Raw genomic sequence first — 21,189 nt, 5'->3', positions numbered from 1 at the left:
AATCTTACATAGTGCGTCGTGTCCGAATCCAATACGTGTTCTGTCACCGCAGAGCTGTGGGTGTCCCGGCCCTATTGATATTATGTAATTTATTAGTACATTACTACAGAGGCCGGGACAAATGCAACCCCATTTCCCGCCGAGGTATGTATAGTGCTTTTCTCAAACATGGTATGAAATAAATAAAGTCTACTGAAAATAGTAACTTTGGATGGCTGTATCTCCTAAACGGTGCGTTGCAGCGCAAAAATAATCGAATTTTCGTTCCCCTTTGATACCCCGTATACGCTTATAAAAAAACAAAAAGTTAAAAAAAAATTAAAAAAAAAAAACGAAAAAATTTTTTTTTCTATGAAAACGCACCCAAAATCAAATATTGTCTAGGGCCCGTACCAGTTGCAGTTGGCACGTCTATAAAGCCCCTTATATTTTTTTTTTTAATTGGCTAAATACCTGGATGTTATGTCACAATTATCTGTGTTTGGAAATTAAAAAAGAAGACTTTGCCGGCCTTGGCCTGCAAGGTTTGTATGAAATTCCATTATCTATCAATCGTCCTAACCGCACCTGCAACGTCATACTTCGCTGCCAATTATAAGGCACATAACATCAATATTTCATACCATGTTTGAGAAAAAACTTTTACAGTTTAAAATAGAGGCAGATAGAGGAACTTTCCTACACCAGCGTAAACAATACGGGTTTTGTTGTCCTTCCATCTATTTACGTGACAGTTCGGAAAGTTTTTGCGAAACATAATTACCCAGAATTTAAAAGCCCGTAACTCTTTTAGGCTTCGTCAACAGAAGATTATAAAATTAACTTGGAAAGTAAGCTCTTCAACCCTTTGGATTTAAAATTTAAGCATTAATTTTTAAATATTTGCGATATTTATGTGGTCGTATTTATTTTACTATAAATAAATACAGTAGCTGGTAAAGACTGGATGTCGAAAGCCAACAATAGAGATGTATGGAATAATATGGAGGAGGCCTTCACTCGAAGAGAGGTCCTTAAGTAATAAGAAAAAATGATAAAATAAATTAATTATAAATATCTTAATTCGCATGAAATTATTGAGAAAAATTAATAAATTCTTAATAGTAATGGTTTAATTTATAAACGAGTAAATTTAAATTAGTTAATTTAAAAAAAAATAATATGAAATAGCTATGAAAAAAAAAATGCATGTGAAAATAATTAATTATGATCTGTACATTATTTGAATGTGAATGTATTACCTAAGGAATAAATGAGGCTATATATATATATATATATATATATATATATATATATATATATATATTTATTTTACTAAATGATTTTTCATTTCGGATGATGCTATTTTGTCGCACTAGTGCGAGAAGTGGTTCAATTTGTGCCTATGTTGAGACTTTAAAGGGCCATAATTTATGTTCTAAAAATGTCTTGTCTTCCTTCGGTCGTGTTTTAATTTAATGCTCCTCGTTCCGAATTTCCTCTACTTCGAACTTGTATCGTAATATATTATAAACTAGTAACACAACCATAATACACAAAACCGGTCCTAAATTAAATATTATCTCATATGCATAATAGACATAATACTTAGTGGTAAAATAGTACATTACGATACAAGTGCGTAAAAAAGGAAGTTCGAAACGAGTGGCGATAAATTAAAACACGACCGAAGGGAGTGTTTTAAATCGACACGAGTTACGAATTTCCTTTTCGCACGTGTATCCGTACATCGTACGACGTTTTTCAGTACAGATGGGCCTCTGAAGTTTCGACCTGACATATAATGAACCACTTCTCCCACTAGTGCGTAAAGAAAGCACCATCTGTACTGAAAAATATGTATTGTATGAGTCAATATTCAAGAAAAGAAACATAAACATACATTTACACATACATAAGCATACATTTGCAAACGAAACACTGTACAAAATGGCTTTCAGCAAAGTCTCTCCCGCTGTCATACATTAAAACTGTAAATTACAGAAATCAAACTGAGCTAAACCCCATAAATCCCGGACACCCTGATTCATATGTCGTGAAACATAAATTATGTTCTGGTAAAGGCAATGACATACTGCCCGTGATAACGCGATACAGGATTAGGTGGATGGTGATAAGCAATAATGTGTCAACCCACACGCCAACCATTTTGAGAAAATGGCGTCTAAAGATTTTTTCTCATTTTTTTGTGTTTCTCTTAAAAAAAATTGTTTTTTATATAAATTGTTGTGTTTTTCAGCTATAATACGTTCAGTAGTAGTGATTATTGTAGCTTAATGTCAAAACAAACTTCAATTTGACGAAATAATGCCCTTTTCTTTTATTGCGAATTGTTCGACGACGTCAAACTTTTTCAAGACTGTGTTATGATACTTAACCCACTTTTGCTAATTGTTTAAAAATATCTATGAGTCTTAAATAAACATGTTAAAGCACATAAATTGTTATTGTAAAATACTCTACCTATGCATATTTTTAACTTTATAAGTGTTAAGTAACATATCAGTCATGGTCACTTATGTTATTAGGTATAAATAATAAAATAATAATAAATATTATAGGACATTCTTACACAGATTGACTGAGACCCACGGTAAGCTCAAGAAGGCTTGTGTTGTGGGTACTTAGGCAACGATATATATAATATATAAATACTTATATACATAGAAAACATCCATGACTCAGGAACAAATATCTGTGCTCATCACACAAATAAATGCCCTTACCGGGATTCGAACCCGGGACCGCAGCGTAGCAGGCAGGGTCACTACCGACTGCACCAGACCGGTCGTCATGTAGGAATCAATACATTATTTATTAATCAAACCTTTTAATGATTTTTCTACTCCCGAATTGTTATTCGTCATTTACAGGATTGTGCGTATCGAAAAAACTGAAAACGCATTGTTTGGTTCTGTAATCATGGCAACGCATTGCATTAACGATACTGCGTGCGTGCGCGGGAAGGCTTTGGGCAGCTGAGCTGACAGTGCAAACCTTTGCAATACAGGAAACAGTGTGTATTTCGCGAGAATTATTTAAAAAAACTATTAAAAACTAAGTGCATGGTCGTTGTAAAAGTATTGTATGCAATGGTGTTTAACTGACTCCAAAATACTCGTGGAAAGTACGCCACTCATATTTCTTGACCTCCTTTAAACGCCTGTTGAATAAAATACTATAAATTAACTATTAGAGTAATGATCATTTCTAGACACATATTTAAATTATCTGTGCTTTTTCAACAAAAAATCGTTACAAAAACCAAATAATCATCTTTAAAAAAAACAAACTACTTATCTAACATATACAACAAAATATTTTTTTACGCTAAGAAATAGACTAAGTCATTTAAATTATGAATAACTCATGACTTGTACAAGAACAAAACATAAAATATCTTTAACAAAATAATAAACTACCATTCAGTAAGTATTCAAAAATCAAACAATATTTTTATGCATACATTAACACGTCTTAATGTAATTAGTAATTATAAAAAAATAGTAGCTTATATTAGATTTTTATATAAACACGTACTTGTAAAAAATGTTTGCAAATTATAATAACGAATATGTATATTCATGACTTAAAATGTTCAATTTCGTACTGAATTTACCATTCATGTGCAAAAATATACTAATGGACTAAGTCATAACTTATTCAAACATAAATTAATTTGAACAGTTATATTTTACAATATAGTGTCATGGTACTTACACCAAAAACGAACAATTTATGACCCGAATATAATTTAACAATAATGACTTATGTTTTATAACACGGGTCGTAGCATAAAACAACGAATAAAATATCATTTTGCAATAATCATTCAAGTCTCATAGTGGGTAACTGTTGCAGACCGCGTCCGCAAAGCTTCCTATCGACGGCTCGAAGTGGAGAGAATGTGCTGGAGCTCGTGCGACTCACTCTTTCGTCCCGGGCCTGTACCTTGAGCTTCGATGTCGTCCTCAGCAATCAACCGTACCGATTATGATTTTGGAATACACTAACTAAAAAACGAATCAAATCAAATGGTTTATATTTACAAAAATCAACGACTCTAATTTTAACGCGGTTATAAAAATACTCCTAAGCTAATATCCTAACGAAACGCTCGGTACGGACGATACGTCGCGATGCTGTCGTTTTCTGCTGCTGCCGCTACCCGTCGTGGAGGGTGGCTGGCCGCTGGCTGTAGGCTGCTAGCTGCTGGCTGTAGGCTGCTGGCTACTGGCTGTAGGCTGCTTGTAGTAGGCTGCTGGCTGCTGGTTTTCCTTGGAGGCTGCTGGTTCTTCTTGTTCCGGTCGAATTCGAATGTCCCATACCGAGCGATCGTTCCTTTTATACCCCTTTTCAGAATGCGCCTACGCTTCACGGAAAGAAACATTTCAATTTATTCGCCCAATCACGACTCGGCTGAGCGCGAGGCTCCGTGCGATAGAGAGGTAAATAATTGCGCCCGATAGGCGACGGATGGCGCGTCGTGATTGGTCGAACGCGTTACGGCGCTCGATTACGTGAATTTAACGCTATCATTTTTCGTTCAAATCCTAATTACTTATAAACTAATTAGGCTATCGCTTCGAAATTACGTAACAATGCACCTGACACTAGGGTCATTCACCTCGAGTGGAATGCACCTGCGTTTGTTTACGTTTTTACACAATAGAAGAGGTGATTAGCCGTCCGGGCCATACAATAGACTGGTTTCTCAGCTTGCCTTGAGCTCCATTGTTATCGATAACGGCATATTACTATGGAAATGTAGGTTATCGTGTTACGTAAGTTCCCAGCTACGTTTTAAAACTATTTACATCTTCATATGTCTTATAGTTATCGAGTTATTGGCTTGGATTCGAGTAATCCTAAGGCAATTTTCGGGTGAAAGGAAAATGATTTCGGAACTTTAAGGAAATATTTTTAGCCAATCAGAGGAGAGTTCGGTTTTCTCGCTCTAAGCCTCTCACGTTAGTGCTTATTGGCTATTAATCGTAGTCCAATGGACAGTCTGAGTTTAGATTGAACTTTGGACTCGGTTTCCGCGACTTGGGAAGGAAGGAATATGGGAATTGCCTGCTATCGAATACATCACATATGAGTCTTATTATCATACTTAATAATCGGAATTGACAAAATTAACTTAACTAACGCAGTTCTACCCGTTTCCTACCTACGAAATAATCTTTATTGCGAATACAGTCTTAATCGAATTCTTATGCTATTTTACATATATTTCGACGCGTCGCTAACATTTTGTCCCCGCAGTCGAAGACTCCTGGTGCATGGGTTGCGACGCGATGACCGCCAGCCTGCAGCTGGGCCTGCGTAGCGTCCCGTGTCTCGTTCTGATGTCAGCGGAGCGGACCCGTCCATCGGGTCCCGGGTAGGTAGTCTCGACGACGCCTCGGGGCCACACGCTGCGTGGACCATTGGGTTCAGCGACGATGACCACATCGCCTGGTTGAAGTTGCCGCCCTCCGTCGTGGGACGACTTCCTCGGTGCCAGTAGAGGAAAGTACTCTTTGGTCCAGCGCCGCCAAAAGTGGTCGGCAAGCGCTTGGGCCATCTTCCATTGCTTCTTTTCGTTCTCGTCGTAAACGCCAATCATCGGTAGGTTAGCGTTATGAAGAAGTAGAAAGTGTGCTGGAGTCAAACTTTCTTCGGAGTCTGGATCGACGTTGACATGTGTAAGTGGTCGTCGGTTGACGATATTCTCTATCTCGGCGAGTAGAGTTTCGAAAACTTCGGGTTTCGGTGCTCGTTCGTTGAAAGTGTAGGACATCGCTATCTTAACTGTCCTTATCATTCGCTCCCACGCGCCCCCGGCCGAAGGATTGCCAGGTGGGATGAATTTCCACTCCATTCGGTTCTGAGTGGCGTAAGTTTGCAGTACAGGCAGCCATTGCCGGTACGCCTCACGTAGTTCCGTCGCCGCCGCCCTGAAGCACGTCGCGTTATCGCTGTACATCGTTCTGGGCCATCCTCTTCTCGCGGCGAATCTTCGTAGTGATAGTAGCGCGCTGTCGGTTGAAAGACTGTGCACGCTTTCAAGGTGAATAGCGCGCGTCACTAGGCACGTGTATAGACACACCCAGCGTTTTTCTCTGCGCCGTCCGATCGTGACGAACATCGGTCCCATGTAGTCTTGTGCGGTGTGAGTGAAGGGACGTTGATACGCCTGTAGTCGCTCGGGCGGGAGATCGCCTAAGGGCTGCGCTCTCGGTGTTGCTCGTCGTAGTGTGCATAGCGCGCAGTTTCGAGCTACAGACTTCACGGTCGGCCGCAGATGTAGTATCCAATATTCTTGTCGCAGTTCGTTGATTACTGCTTCGTTGTGAATGTGCGCTGATCGTCGGTGAGCTCGCAGGATGAGTAGACGGGTGAACGGCTCGCGGCTATCCAGTATTATCGGTTGTAGCGCGGTGTACAATACTGGAGCGCTGCCCAGCCTCGTCTTCATGCGTAACACGCCGTCATCGCCTAGCTCGGGTGCCAGGTCGTATAATCGCGATTTGCGATCGATGAGCCTATTCTGGCTTAAGGCTCGAAGCTCTTCGGGAAAGCTTCGTCGTTGACTGTATTGCAACCACATGTGTTCTGCCTTTCTCAAATGTCTGACTTGTAGCTGCAAGGCTTTATTCTTCGTTCTCGTTTTCTCGATGAATAGCAAGACGTTCGCTGTCGCGTTCAACAGTCTGTCGTAACTGCTAAATCGTCTCACGTCTGGCAGTACGCTCGAAGGGTCTGGCTTCGCTGAGATGATCGCCAGTGATGTCGCGGTTGACGGCCTCGCCTTCCTCTCAGGCAGGTCGTCTGTTCGATTCGATGTGTGACTAGGCCATGATGTCTCGGGTCCATAGAGAAAGCGCGGTCCTTCGTACCACTCGTCCTCGATGCGCACGCTCTGCGCTGGTTGACATCTCGTCGCTCGATCTGCGGGGTTCTGAGCGGTTGGTACATACCTCCACGCGTCTCTATCTGTTTTCTCGGCGATCTCCGCAAGTCGGTGTGACACGTACGGACGATAGTTTCGCGCGTCATCGCGAACCCATCCGAGAACAACCATGGAATCTGTCCAATACGTCACCTTTGTCACAGGATAACGCTGCTCGCGTAAAATTGTCTCCGCCAGCCGCACGCCGACGACTGCTGCGGTTAATTCGAGCCTGGGAACTGTCATTACCTTTAGCGGGCAAACTCGGCTTTTCGCTATAGCTAAGCTCACTTGCGTTTCCTCCTCGTCGTTCGATACTCGCCAATAGGCCGCCGCGCTGTAGGCCTCGGTCGATGCATCACTGAAAATATGCAGTTCTCTTCTAACTGCACCGGTGGGCGTGGCGTATCGTCGGGGTATTCGCAGCGCGGACACGTCGCTCAGTGCCCTCAGCCACCGGAAAAAGTCCTCCGCTTCCTCCGCCGGCAGCCGCTCGTCCCAGTCCGTGCCCTTTGTCCACACACGTTGGAATATGATCTTAGCGCTTATCATATACTGCGCTATGAGGCCTAATGGGTCGTAAACTGACATTACGGCACTCAAAAGTTCCCTTTTAGTGGGCGATCGCTCGTACCTTTTCACGTCGTCTGGCACTCGTAGCATTTTCGTGTTGTACCCCAGCGTATCCGTCTCTGGGTCCCACGTCATTCCGAGGACGGTCTGTTGCTTTTCTCCGAGATGAGAAGGTCCCGTCGCTCGCTCCTCCGGATCGATGTTTCGCATTAACAACTCGTTGTTGCTAGCGTAGCTGCGCAGCCGAAAGCTAGCCTCCGCGTGTGCTAGTCTCACCTGTGTCGCTGTTGATATGAGTTCCCGTTCTGTCTCATATGATGCCACATAATCGTCCATGTAGTGATTATTATGGATATCGTAGACCGCGTCCGGATAGCGATCCTTGTTGTCCGTCGCATTCCTATTCCGCACCGAGTGTGCGAGAAAAGGAGAAGAGATGTTACCGAAACATACCCGGTTTAGCTGGTACGTCCACGGTGTCACGTCACGCCGCGATCCCCTCCAGATGAAGAGCTGACTATGCCGATCCTCTCTTCGCAGCTGTATTTGAAGGAACATTTCCTGTATGTCCGCGGTGACGGCGAATTCCCATTCACGGAATCGAAGTAGTATCCCCAGCAGGCTCTGTAGTAAATCCGGTCCCGCGAGGATGAAATCGTTCAATGCACATCCCTGACTTTTCGCGGCGCAATCGAATACAGCGCGATACTTTCCTTTATTTAAATTGTAGACGCTGAAATGGGGCAGAAACCACATCCGATCTGACTGCGGTGGTTCCATGATGCGCTCTGCGTACCCCTTTTCCAGAAGCTTGTGTATCTGTGCTTGATACTCGTTGGCGAAGTCAGGATCTCTCGACATGCGGGCTTCTAGATTGCGTAATCTCGCCTTCGCCATGTTGAAACTCGGTGGCAGCTTTATGTCGTCGGCAGCCCATAGTTGGCCGACTTCGTATCTCTGTCCTACCTTTTTTACTGTTCGTTCGAATGTATCGATCGCTCGCTGGTCGTCGGGTCGAATGTTGTCCTTTGCCGTTATGCCAAGCGCCTCGACTGCCCAGTGTTTCTTGACCTGCTCCACGAGATCACTGTCGTCACTGTGGCAGTGCATCACGACCTGCTCGTTATTTGGTACATACCTCGGCATTCGCCCGAAGAAAACCCATCCTAACGAGGTTTTAACTGCGCACGGCTCGTCCTCGCCGCCCTGCCTCACCTCCGTCGGGTTTATAAGATGACTGAAGTCTCCGCCTATTAACATCTGCGGCACGCCCATGCCCGTGTAGCACTCGTCGCCCAAGTCCGCCAGATGTTCGTATTCCAATAGACGCTTCTTATTTAATGACTGCGAGCGTATCCCTAGTCCGTCTACCGTTTTTAGGGATATATCGTATGTCAAGCCGCCACGAGCGGGGCTTACTTTAGCCTTGACCGTCTGTGTCACTGAGCTAAGTTTCAACCGCTGAATACCTCTTATGCATAGCGGCTCGTCTTGACCGACCGCGCCGATCTCGTCCGCGACGTCCTGGTCGATCATTGACAAGGTGGATCCATCGTCAAGGAAAGCGAAGATATGCGCCGTTCCCTTTGGACCTGATACGGTTACGGGTAGTACCTTTAGCAGCACGCTGTAGTCCGGTGTTGACGACACGTACACGCGGGCGTCGTTCTCGTCGTCCGCAGCTCGCGGCTCCGTCGTGTCCGCTGGCTCGGCCGATGACGTCACTGCTGACGATGTAGGTACTGACCTGATTTCTTGTGTTAGCACCATAGCCGTATCCTCACGCACTTCCTGCGGCGAGTCCGCATGAAGCAGTCGATGGTGTACGTGAGGACAGCCTGCAACGCCGCACGCTTTGGCCTTGCATTGTGTTTTCATATGCTTCGCGTCGATACAGCGATAGCATATACGATTTAATTTCGCCCACTCCCATCTAGCGCCCACGGATTGGGCGGCTAACTTGCGGCAGTCCGGCGTCAGGTGACCGCCACCGCAGAACAGGCACGTCGTCGAACGGGATGTTGTGGCTTGACGTGTCGCGTACGTCACTTTCTGCACCTCGTGTTGACGTCCTGTGGGAGCTCTCGGCGGGTTGTGCGTTGCGGATATTTTCACGCGAGCGCCGGCTGCGCGCGCGTGCGGCACTGATAACGGCGCCTGCGCTCGCCTCGGGGCGGCGCGGGCGTGACAGAAGGACATCTCCTGTTCGCTCTCCTCCATGAGGAAATCCGCCAACTGCAGAATCTCCGGGTCCTTGCTGTCTCGATGTTTCTTCGCGTAGTCGCACCATCTGCTTCGAAGATGCGGCGACAACCTGTCCGTAACCTCTCTGATGAGCATGGGGTTATCGGCATAGTGCCTTCGATCGATATCCATAACTGTAGATACCACGTTCATTATTTTTATCGCGAAAGTGTTGAGGTCGTTCGCGGTAGGCCCCAACTGCGGCAACTTTCGCAGGTCGTCAATCGCCTTGTCTAACAATACCTCGCTGCGTCCAAACTGCTTTTTCAGTATTCTCACGATCATATCGGGTCTGGTGGCTGTCGATAACACGTGAGACACACACGTCTTTGCGTCCCCGCGTAAAGCCATCCTGAGCCGCGCCACGTTCTCGTAGTCAGTGAACTTATACCGCTTCGATGTCTCTGCGTAGGTATTGTAGAAACTTCTCCACTCGCTGACGTCTCCGTAGAAATGCGGCAGCTCGAATATATCTTTCGGGGCTGGACGGGCCGCCATCTGCATCCTCTCGAACAGGTGCAGCATGGACTCTGCTACAGTACCTTCGGTGGCGCGCGTGTGCGCCGTGTGCGGAGTACGCGCGTCCAGCTGTGGCGACGTCGATCGCTCGCGACGCGCCGGCGGCGTCGTCGATCGCCTGCGTCGCTCCGGTGGCGATATCGATCGCCTACGCGACTCCGACGGTGGCGATATCGATCGCCGATATACCTGGCGGTCCGGTGAGAGGCCTCGAATATGCCGCTCCGCCTGCGCAGGTCGTCTCGGAGTCTCGTACTTGGATAGAGGTTCGTCGGTTAACCTCTTACAAATGGGTTTTGACGTCGCGTCTCGCGAGTTCTCTAGCCATTCGTCTAATCGATCTTGATTCGAATTCCGCACGCTACCAGCAGATTCGTGCTCGTCTGCGCTATCCGCATTAGCGCGGATCTGCAGTTTTCTGGCGTCTAGCCGTTTACGTACCATGTCCGCTTCTAGCTGCAACTCCCTCCGGGATATCTCCGCTAGCCGTTCGCTGGCCTCGAGCTCCGCCTGAGACAGCTGCGCTTCTATCACAGTGCGACTGCTCGCATGTGATCTGACGGACTGAGCTTTAATAATTGGTTTATTTACCTCCTTGGTAGTTTCCTGCAGCGACTTTCGTTTCTCGGTAGTTCTGTCTATGACGGCAGCCTTGGGATGTCTAGCTGGGATCGGCGTGGGTCTGGAACGACGCCGTAACCGCTTGGCTAAATCCCTTCGCCATAGCAATGTCGTGTCGTAGGACGGTGACCTCGGTGTCTCTACGGTTAATCCATACCTGAGCGTGCTGTTAGCTGTCGCCGCGCCCATCGGTTGCGCGCCGGCGACGCTAAGCCCTTCCGTTACGCCAGCGGGTCCGGAGGGAGGTGAGGGAGGGCGCGCCGCGTCGGCGCCCATCGCCCTCTCAGCGCTTGCGCGTGCGGCCTCTCGTTCGCGGGCCGCCGACGCGCCTTCGTCGAGTAGTTGCTGCCTCTCCTCTTCGCTCGTCACTGACGCAGCTCGGTTGGACCTGGACCTCGTCCTTACCATCCTGTCGTCGCTCATGACAGGTACGTCGCTGTAGACCCGTAGTCCGCACGAAGATCCGGTTCGAAGGACCAGAAACTGTTGCAGACCGCGTCCGCAAAGCTTCCTATCGACGGCTCGAAGTGGAGAGAATGTGCTGGAGCTCGTGCGACTCACTCTTTCGTCCCGGGCCTGTACCTTGAGCTTCGATGTCGTCCTCAGCAATCAACCGTACCGATTATGATTTTGGAATACACTAACTAAAAAACGAATCAAATCAAATGGTTTATATTTACAAAAATCAACGACTCTAATTTTAACGCGGTTATAAAAATACTCCTAAGCTAATATCCTAACGAAACGCTCGGTACGGACGATACGTCGCGATGCTGTCGTTTTCTGCTGCTGCCGCTACCCGTCGTGGAGGGTGGCTGGCCGCTGGCTGTAGGCTGCTAGCTGCTGGCTGTAGGCTGCTGGCTACTGGCTGTAGGCTGCTTGTAGTAGGCTGCTGGCTGCTGGTTTTCCTTGGAGGCTGCTGGTTCTTCTTGTTCCGGTCGAATTCGAATGTCCCATACCGAGCGATCGTTCCTTTTATACCCCTTTTCAGAATGCGCCTACGCTTCACGGAAAGAAACATTTCAATTTATTCGCCCAATCACGACTCGGCTGAGCGCGAGGCTCCGTGCGATAGAGAGGTAAATAATTGCGCCCGATAGGCGACGGATGGCGCGTCGTGATTGGTCGAACGCGTTACGGCGCTCGATTACGTGAATTTAACGCTATCATTTTTCGTTCAAATCCTAATTACTTATAAACTAATTAGGCTATCGCTTCGAAATTACGTAACAATGCACCTGACACTAGGGTCATTCACCTCGAGTGGAATGCACCTGCGTTTGTTTACGTTTTTACACAATAGAAGAGGTGATTAGCCGTCCGGGCCATACAATAGACTGGTTTCTCAGCTTGCCTTGAGCTCCATTGTTATCGATAACGGCATATTACTATGGAAATGTAGGTTATCGTGTTACGTAAGTTCCCAGCTACGTTTTAAAACTATTTACATCTTCATATGTCTTATAGTTATCGAGTTATTGGCTTGGATTCGAGTAATCCTAAGGCAATTTTCGGGTGAAAGGAAAATGATTTCGGAACTTTAAGGAAATATTTTTAGCCAATCAGAGGAGAGTTCGGTTTTCTCGCTCTAAGCCTCTCACGTTAGTGCTTATTGGCTATTAATCGTAGTCCAATGGACAGTCTGAGTTTAGATTGAACTTTGGACTCGGTTTCCGCGACTTGGGAAGGAAGGAATATGGGAATTGCCTGCTATCGAATACATCACATATGAGTCTTATTATCATACTTAATAATCGGAATTGACAAAATTAACTTAACTAACGCAGTTCTACCCGTTTCCTACCTACGAAATAATCTTTATTGCGAATACAGTCTTAATCGAATTCTTATGCTATTTTACATATATTTCGACGCGTCGCTAACAGTAACTATGTCATTTTTTGCGTTTTGCAAGAATGAGTCAAGTGTAAAAAAATCGTTGAGTCAACCCTCATAACACATTATTGTAATTTAAATATGTCTTCTGCCAATTACTATAATAAGTTAAGGTTCTTGACACATTAATGCAAAACAGGCAACACACGATATAGGATTTGTGTTAACCTATTTTTTTACTTTTGGGATAGTAAAAATTTTCAAAATGAAAAGGTCATTTTTGCAAATAGAAGTTTAAAAATCCAGCTATAACATGGCATTAAAATCTCATTTTTTTAGTTTTTGTGGGTTGACACATTATTGCTTATCACCATCCAGGTTAGGTTACATTACGTTGTGTTTGAGCGCTCAAAATGTTATTGTGATCGTTGAAATATAGAAATATCAAATAACTCTAAGGGGAGAAGAGGAGAATAGGTATCCATTTCGGGGTTTGTTGTCTCCGGGAAAAAGTTGTTTTATGTCAGGGTAATACGTATCTAATACAGTCACATCTATAAATATCTATACATATCGAAACTTATTACTGGGGAAGAAAATTTAATACAGGTGTGCCGATATTTTATATGGCTGGCCGCACTTATTCTTATAAGTTTTTGTCATTTAATAACAAAAATATCCATGTTAACTATAGATATTGTAGACCCCTTTGCAATATCTTCTATGTCATGGTCAGTCTAGCCGCCGCGCAACGTAATTTATTTTGTGTGTTCTGTTATTATATTCCTTCTACGAGATTTAAGTTACTTTCCTTTCATTTCTCACAGTCTTGGGACGCCCTGTATACTTGTATAGTATATCTTTGTTGTACTACAGTAATGAAGCACCAATCTGACATACTTAATAATGATAATTAAAGGTAATACAATGTATATCCGAGCGGTTATTAGTGCACGCATACGAGAATATTATCATTATCATCGTATAATTTACAACCGGACGGGATGACAAACTACTATAGGATACCGTCCATTCCTAACGACAGAGACAAAGCGATCTTACACTCATATTTAGCTTTGTGCTATGCTTCAACTCGATTAAGGTCTTTTGTTGAAATTTGGGACGGCGGGCGAAAATACCGCTGTGAAAGGATGTGAAAAATGTCATTGCCTACTTTGTACGAGCGCGCGGGCTGGCTTCAAATTATGTGATAAATGGTCTTTTGTTGCTTTCACAATGCAGTGTGATAATAATTATTGTTTTCATTGTTCTTATTTAGGGTGCATTGGGGTAATTTTGAAACACAGAAATGCTCGGGTAATTTCGAAAGGGGAATCTTGATATGATGGGAATAATGGTGATTTTATGTGACTTTCGAAATTTAACGACTTTTGTAAATACCCCAATGCACCCTATTTTGTTCTTTTACTTTAAAACTACAAATTTGTATGCAAGACGGGCTACTTTTCTCTGCGACTGACTGTACAATATCTAGATAAGTGATACTCATTACGTAAAGCCTGACAACTTATTATTTGACCGTGAAAAAAATGCCGCTACAAACCGTTTTCATATGGAAATAATGTGCCGACATATACCTATTATGGGGATAACGTGTATTTGTTTCGCTTTAATGTTTGTAGAAAATTAAAACTCTTAGGAATAATGAAAACTTAAATATAACACAAAGTCAAAAATAAAAACTCAAAACGAATGAGTCTTAAAAAATTGGTACATACTCATCAGTTTACTGAACCATAATAAAACATACGTCTACATCCCTTTTTATCCTCCAAAACTCAATCAAATCACTTGAAAATCCTTTGTATGTTCTCGGTTCGTTGTTTACGTTTCGGCGCTCGTCTGTGCGATATGTGTGCTGAGTGAAATTATCTCGTGACCTCTCAATCCTTCGTCACGTGAAGGACCTAATTTAATTTCGGCGTGGTTTACTTTGTGCTTCCAAGAAATAGGTCACCATAGAAGAATTTTTTTATTTAGCTGCTACGTATTTAAGTAACCCTTTTATGGGGACAATCTTTAGCGATTGGTTATTTGCGAAACCCGCTCTTTTGTTACCTATGTCAGCCTTTACTAAAATGTTAAATATAGATGAACAGAAAATAAACTACAATTGTGTCGCTTAACTTCAAACTCGGGTAAATCCATTATGCTATAGTAAGGTTGATAATTCTTTTTCAGATTATAATTTATATTTTTATACATAATCGACCTTAAAGCAGAATGGATTTACCCAAGTTTGAAGTTAAGCGACACAATTAGGGTTATTAAAATAGTCAGTTTAACATCCATATAGTTAATTTAGTAACTTATTCTATCGTTTTAAAAAATCCTACGCTATAAAATGCAGTCCTCTTATAATAAAACGAATAAACTTATGCAGCATTGTTACTACACTATTAATTTAAACTTTAGTTCTATCGTAACAAAGTTGCAACTACAAATATATTGTAAAAGTACGCGAGCTCGCTTTGGCTACAATTTGGAATGCAATATCGTCCACTGTAGTTAAGGGACATATGTATTAAGCGAGCATTATTAATTGTTACCGCCGGGAATCGGACAGCACCTGATTGTGTAGCATATTAGGCTTGCTCATGTTAGGTTAAAATAGTACATTTAATATGGCTTTATCAAGCTAAAACATCGTTGCATCGAACGTCGGTTATTGATCGTCGTATTTTCGTTCTGCTCATTATTGATGGCCGAGGTTGTACTCTAATAACAGCAATACGATGTTGATTGGCCAATTTCAAAAGTATCATTTCTTCAACCAAAAACGTCACAAATTAAAACTGAAAAAATATAATAATACATTAAGTAATACAAAGTAATGAATAATAATTAAGTAGAATGCACTTAAATCAAAAACTAAAATATATATATAGTAGTGTGACTACTTTAAGATAGCACAAGTTTGAAATATTTTCAATAGAATATAATTTGACTTGTGTTAATTAGAATTAGAACAAAAACGTCACCTTTAACACTGACTATTTGGTATCGCATTGTATCATTGATAATAGATCAGTTATTTCAGTTTCCAGCGAACTTTGTGCGATGAATTAAAATAATTTATTTTTAAATAGTATGGTATGATAAACTGGTAAAAAAACCTGTAATAAATTCTCCTCAGAAGAGTTTTCATCTGATCATATTGTCTTCATATCATACTAAACTCATCAAAATTTTCAGGAGCCAGCTTTCAACGGACGGGGTCACAATAACGGCTCCATCCGAAGCCGGCCGCTGGTCACTCTGGGCCCTATCCCTGTCCAACCGAGGCCTGCGGTTCTCAGCACCACGTACCATCAATGTTTTCCGCCCGATCCAACTGGACTTTGCGCTGCCACCGGCCCTTAAGGTTGGAGAGACGGTGGAAATCGATGTGAAGATTACTAACAACATCAACAACTGTATGGATGTAAGTAACTTTCAAATATTTAGTGTAAGTTAAAGGCTGTAGCAGAAGACTGCCCATAGTGGCTCTGGGCCCTATACCTGTCCGACCGAGGTACCACGTACCATCAACGTGTTCCGCCTGATACAACTTTATTAGACTTTGCACTGCCGCCGACCTTGAAAGTTAAGGAGACGGTTGAGATCGATGTCAAGATTACTAACAACATCAACAACTGTATGGATGTAAGTAACTTTCAAATATTAAGCGTAAGTTAACGGCTACAGCAGAAACCAGCACCTCGCACCATCAATGTGTTCTTCTGTCTGTCTGTGTGTTACCTGAAGAGGTAACACACAGACAGCGGTAAGCGTGAAGACGCTTACCGCTGAACTGATTTAAAAGTTAAAATTTAGCACAGAGATAATTTGATCCCGTGAAAAAACATAAAATAGTCTTTATCTCGAGAATCATCCCTTAAGAAGGTAAAAATTATCTCACTTCCACCCCGAAAGTGAGATGATTTAACAACGCCTGTTAATGAATGTAAGCATTGTTCAGTTTTTAATGAATGCCTATATTCTTTATCAGGCGCTATCCAAGTACTTATTCCTCGCTGACAAAGTCATGAGCTTTAAGCTAGATTTTTTTATAAATACGAATATTATTATATCTCGTACCAATTTTAAGTTTCATGACCTCTGATTAAATTATTAAAAGTAAAAAAGGTAATGTAAGTCATTCAACAACATGACAGCATACAATTTGTGAAGTGAAATGTTACCTGTAAGATTACATCAGAAATCTTTTTATACAAAAAGCGGAAAAATGCAGGCAAGCTAACTTTACCTTATTAAATTGGGTGTCGGCTGCCACAAAAAAAAATCTAAGTAAAACTCATACTGACGCAGAAGTACCCATCTAGAAGGATAATAACGGCGAGAAAGCTTCGTAAATAATAAATGATACCATCTGCTCACAGCAGAAATAATTTTTGTGAGTAAAAAATATGCAATAAAAAATTCTAAGAAAACAGCATAGATATAGAATAAAATTATAGACTAAGAGGGTATTACGCAGGCTTTAAATAACCTTATATCATTCTGTACAGTTCACTCTCGTGAAGCACACCGTATTCTAAAAGAAACGGGTATCACTAGGTACTCAACTTTATTTTCAATCGGTACCATGGTACCGTTTACATGTAAGGTCAAGAGGGGGAATAAGACCCAGTTACCCTTTGGGTTGGAAGGTCAGATGGCAGTCACTTTCGTAAAAGTAGTGCCTACACCAAATCTTGGGATTAGTAGTCACAGCGGATCCCAGGCTCCCACGAGCCGCGGCAAATGCCGGGATTCCGCAAGGAGGATGTTGACCGTGGTACCGTTTTTCTCTACAACTTTATGGAAATTATATAATACCACAGATTAAATATAATTAAGAATAAAACGTATTTGGTGAGCAACTGCCATGATGTGCCATGATGACGTTACATACCCGTGATCTAAAGGGTTTCTACTATCTATGTAACCCAGTATTATGAGATGAATTGTCAGAATAAACAAACAGGCCCACCTAATGTTTGCAAGGAATTCGCGGTCCAATAACACAGGAGACTAAATTATGTTTGGTTAGGACGAAACCCTTCATAAATATTATCACTCTTATTTGTTTAACTTGTAATCGGACGCACTCGCGAATTAATTATGTTATTTATGGCCTTTGTAAATAATGGGAAAGTATTTCCTTTTTACCTGAGAACGCTGGATTGGATTATGCCAGTTGGTAGGTGCATACTTAAATATTTTGGTTGGGTATTTTCAAATATTATTTAAGAATAGAAGTCTCGAGTTAATCACAAAAAATACAAGAATATTTATGAAAATATTGCTCTAATTTCGTCGTTATGGAATTAGGTTGAATTTTGTTCGTATAGAAATGCATTGAACGGTGACCAATGAATGTACAATTGTACATACGCATAGGATGAAATGAATTCACAATGAACATTTAATTTAGTTATTTTAAACCTTTTGTGTTATTTTTTTTGTCTCGTTCCGTTTTCTTAGATTTGTATTGATTTGGAAGAGACTAGTATATTAAACTCTACTTTTTTGTTGAAACTAATCTTTTCTGACCGCCCAACATTTTTTCAATATTGTATTTATAACTTTTCACATTAAAATATTTTTTAAAGCACTATTCAAAGTAATTTCAAACTGCTATTCCTATTTATACCCCATTGGCGTAACCGCGAGCTCTAACGTAAATCGGGTATGGATTGCCTAATCGCCCCGTTCACCGGGCCCAATATCCCGGGCCCGGGATTCGCGGGATCCCTAATCTAGATTCGCTGAGAGACGCCAAACGCAAACAAATCAGATCGCGCGGCCCGGGCGGGTAAAGCCTTCAACAAACACGATGGCTCTATTGAACAGTTAAAATAAAGTGTGCGGTGACGGGTTAAGATTTTCACCTCCCCCTTTCTTCCCATGGGTGTCGTAGAAGTCGACTGTGGGATATGGGTTAAATTGTGGCGTAGGCGAGAGGCTGGCAACCTGTCACTGCAATATCACAATTTAGATTTCTTTCAACCCCTTTTTGCCAAGAGTGGCACTGAAACTTGTGTAGTTCATGTGCTCTGCCTACCCTTTTAAGGGATACAGGCGTGATTATATGTATGTATGTAAAATAAAGTGTGGTATATATTTAAGTTAAAATTTTGTACAGTTCTCTGTTTTAGTTTTTTTATGGTTCACCATTTAGCAATTTTAAATGAATTGGTAAAGTCAATCCGATATGTTATTCGCATTTGAATTTGATTGCGTTACTAGTGCTGGTTCCTAAGATGGTGCATCGATCGAAGGAATTTTAACATTAATTTTATGCATCAATCGGCGTAAAACTTAACATTTTCACAATTTTTTTTACAAAATAAGTTTACAAATTTTAACAAAATAATGTTTAAAGGTTGAATACTATAATTACTAATAAAATTGTAAATAATAATTATATTACGCAGTTCTTTCTACTCTTCTTTAGTCTTCTTACTACTGACACAGGATAAGGATAGGGAAAGCTGAAAAATACTCCACCGACAAGACACTGACACCGAAGGTTGTCTGGTAGAGATCGCTCTTTGGCGATAAGACCGCCTGTTGTCTGCCTCTATTTATAATCATTTGTTTTGTCACCACTGCATCTTTTTTCTGTATCTTTTGCTGAGGTGTGCCAATAATGAGTATTCTATCTATCTATCTATCTATTAACGCTGAAGATGATGATGAATCTAAGGTACAGCGGGGCAAATCTCGACTGGGGGTTAAATGTAACTGGCCCATGTTTTCCATGTTTTACAATGTTTGCATTATTAAATATAGTGTCCACCGGTTATACATGGTAAGCGTGTTCAGTGGATACAGTCATGTAGAACTCAACATCATAGTGTAATAATGAAAAAAATGGATCAGTTACAATTGCCCCCAGTCGAGATTTGACGCGCTGTACCTTACTAAAGTTTAATTTATATTTCATCATCCTCCTGGCGTTATCCCGGCATTTGCCACGGCTCATGGGAGCCTGGGGTCCGCATTGACAACTAATCCCAAGATTTGGCGTAGGCACTAGTTTTACGAAAATGCCATCTGACCTTTCAACCCGAAGGGTAACTAGGCCTTATTGGAATTAATCCGGTTTCCTCACGATATTTTCCTTCACCGAAAAGAGACTGGCAAATATCAAATGACATTTCGAACATTTCTAATATTCGATAGGTTGTAAAAATTGACCTCTTTTAGGAAACAAACATGCCAGTCTATCATATTATAATCCAATATTAAAATCTCTCTTCCGAACAACAAAGGATCGGATATTAGAAATTGCTACTAGATCTCCTTCATAAAACTAATATATCCGTCTTCTTACCGTCTAATCCCGGTCCCGGGTTCGAATCCCGGTAAGGGCATTTATTTGTGTGATGAGCACAGATATTTGTTCCTGAGTCATGGATGTTTTCTATGTATATAAGTATTTATACATATTATATATATCGTTGTCTGAGTACCCACAACACAAGCCTTCTTGAGCTTACCGTGGGGCTCAGTCAATTTGTGTAAGAATGTCCTATAATATTTATTATTTATTAATATGAGAGCTCTTGAATATATTTAATTAAAATCACTTGAGGCTTTTCTCTTAACATTATTTTGTGATACGGTAAAAAATTTCTATTTATTAAGATACTAGCTTTTGCCCGCGGCTTCGCTCGCATAAGAAAGAGACAAAAAGTAGCCTATGTCACTCTCCATCCCTTCAAGTATCTCCTCGTAAAAAATCACGACAATTCGTCGCTCCGTTTTGCCGTGAAAGACGGACAAACAAACAAACGCATACACTTTCCCATTAATAATATTCTAGTATGGATATATTCGAAAGTATAAAATATAGATACAATAGAAGATTCAAAGTTTCAATGCTATTTGAGTTATCATTATGAACTATCACGGATCTAAAAAATCAACGATTTTTACACAATCTTAAAATAGCAAACGGGAATTAGTCACGTTTAAAAATATAGAGGTATACGCGATTAAGTCCCGTTTGCAATAAATAAAGTAAACGAAATTGTGAATTGCAATGACAGCTTGCTAGCCCACACAACAATTGTACCCATATGCCACAGTCGACTTCAACTTTTAAGTTTTAAGTTATATGTAATATGTATAAGTTTAGTCAGTTGCTCTTCCACAATTGATGTACCTAGTATAAAAGAAGACATCTCACCTCCCTAGCGCATATTGTTTACTTAAATTAAATAATAGCTGTGCACACATGTTTAGAGTTATAGGCCAGCTCAGTACTTTAGTAAAATTGTAATGTATTTTTTTATTAATGTCTGTAACTTGTTTTGTGAGCCAAACAAAAAAAAACTAGGACACCCACGGGAGTTAAGGTGGTGGTGAAATTCTTACTCCGTCACCACACGGGGCAGGACGTGCAATAATTGTTCATCAAAATAAAAACAGACAATCAATTACAA

The 21,189-nt window shown here is 41.9% G+C and overlaps 2 protein-coding genes across 2 annotated transcripts in view; one reads left to right on the top strand and one right to left on the bottom strand.

Annotated features, from left to right (window-relative positions):
- Positions 1–21,189, top strand: part of LOC125242256 (C3 and PZP-like alpha-2-macroglobulin domain-containing protein 8) — a 206,645-nt gene that overhangs the window by 150,458 nt on the left and 34,998 nt on the right. Inside the window, exon 12 of the mRNA XM_048151000.1 lies at positions 15,947–16,175. Within this exon, the coding sequence (XP_048006957.1) occupies positions 15,947–16,175 (229 nt within the window). The remainder of the gene's footprint in view (positions 1–15,946; positions 16,176–21,189) is intronic.
- LOC125238899 lies at positions 5,249–11,170 on the bottom strand. The gene is made up of 3 exons (XM_048146389.1): positions 10,463–11,170; positions 9,998–10,399; positions 5,249–8,134 (listed from the first exon to the last, which is right to left on the bottom strand). Exons 1-3 carry the CDS (start codon positions 11,168–11,170, stop codon positions 5,249–5,251), a joined length of 3,996 nt encoding a protein of 1,331 aa, XP_048002346.1.

The sequence above is a fragment of the Leguminivora glycinivorella genome, chromosome 2, assembly GCF_023078275.1.
Source record: "Leguminivora glycinivorella isolate SPB_JAAS2020 chromosome 2, LegGlyc_1.1, whole genome shotgun sequence".
Lineage (NCBI taxonomy): Eukaryota > Metazoa > Arthropoda > Insecta > Lepidoptera > Tortricidae > Leguminivora > Leguminivora glycinivorella.
This window is presented reverse-complemented; position numbering and strand designations above follow the sequence as displayed.

Excerpts from the sequence above, each read along its gene's own strand:
- LOC125238899 (XM_048146389.1), bottom strand. The coding sequence starts at position 11,170 with ATGGGCGCCGACGCGGCGCGCCCTCCCTCACCTCCCTCCGGACCCGCT. Across the intron at positions 10,400-10,462 it reads GCCTCTCACCGGACCGCCAG|CGACGCAGGCGATCGACGAC; the intron begins GTATATCGGCGA and ends TCGCCACCGGAG. Across the intron at positions 8,135-9,997 it reads AGCAGTTTGGACGCAGCGAG|AGCCTGCTGGGGATACTACT; the intron begins GTATTGTTAGAC and ends GATTTACTACAG.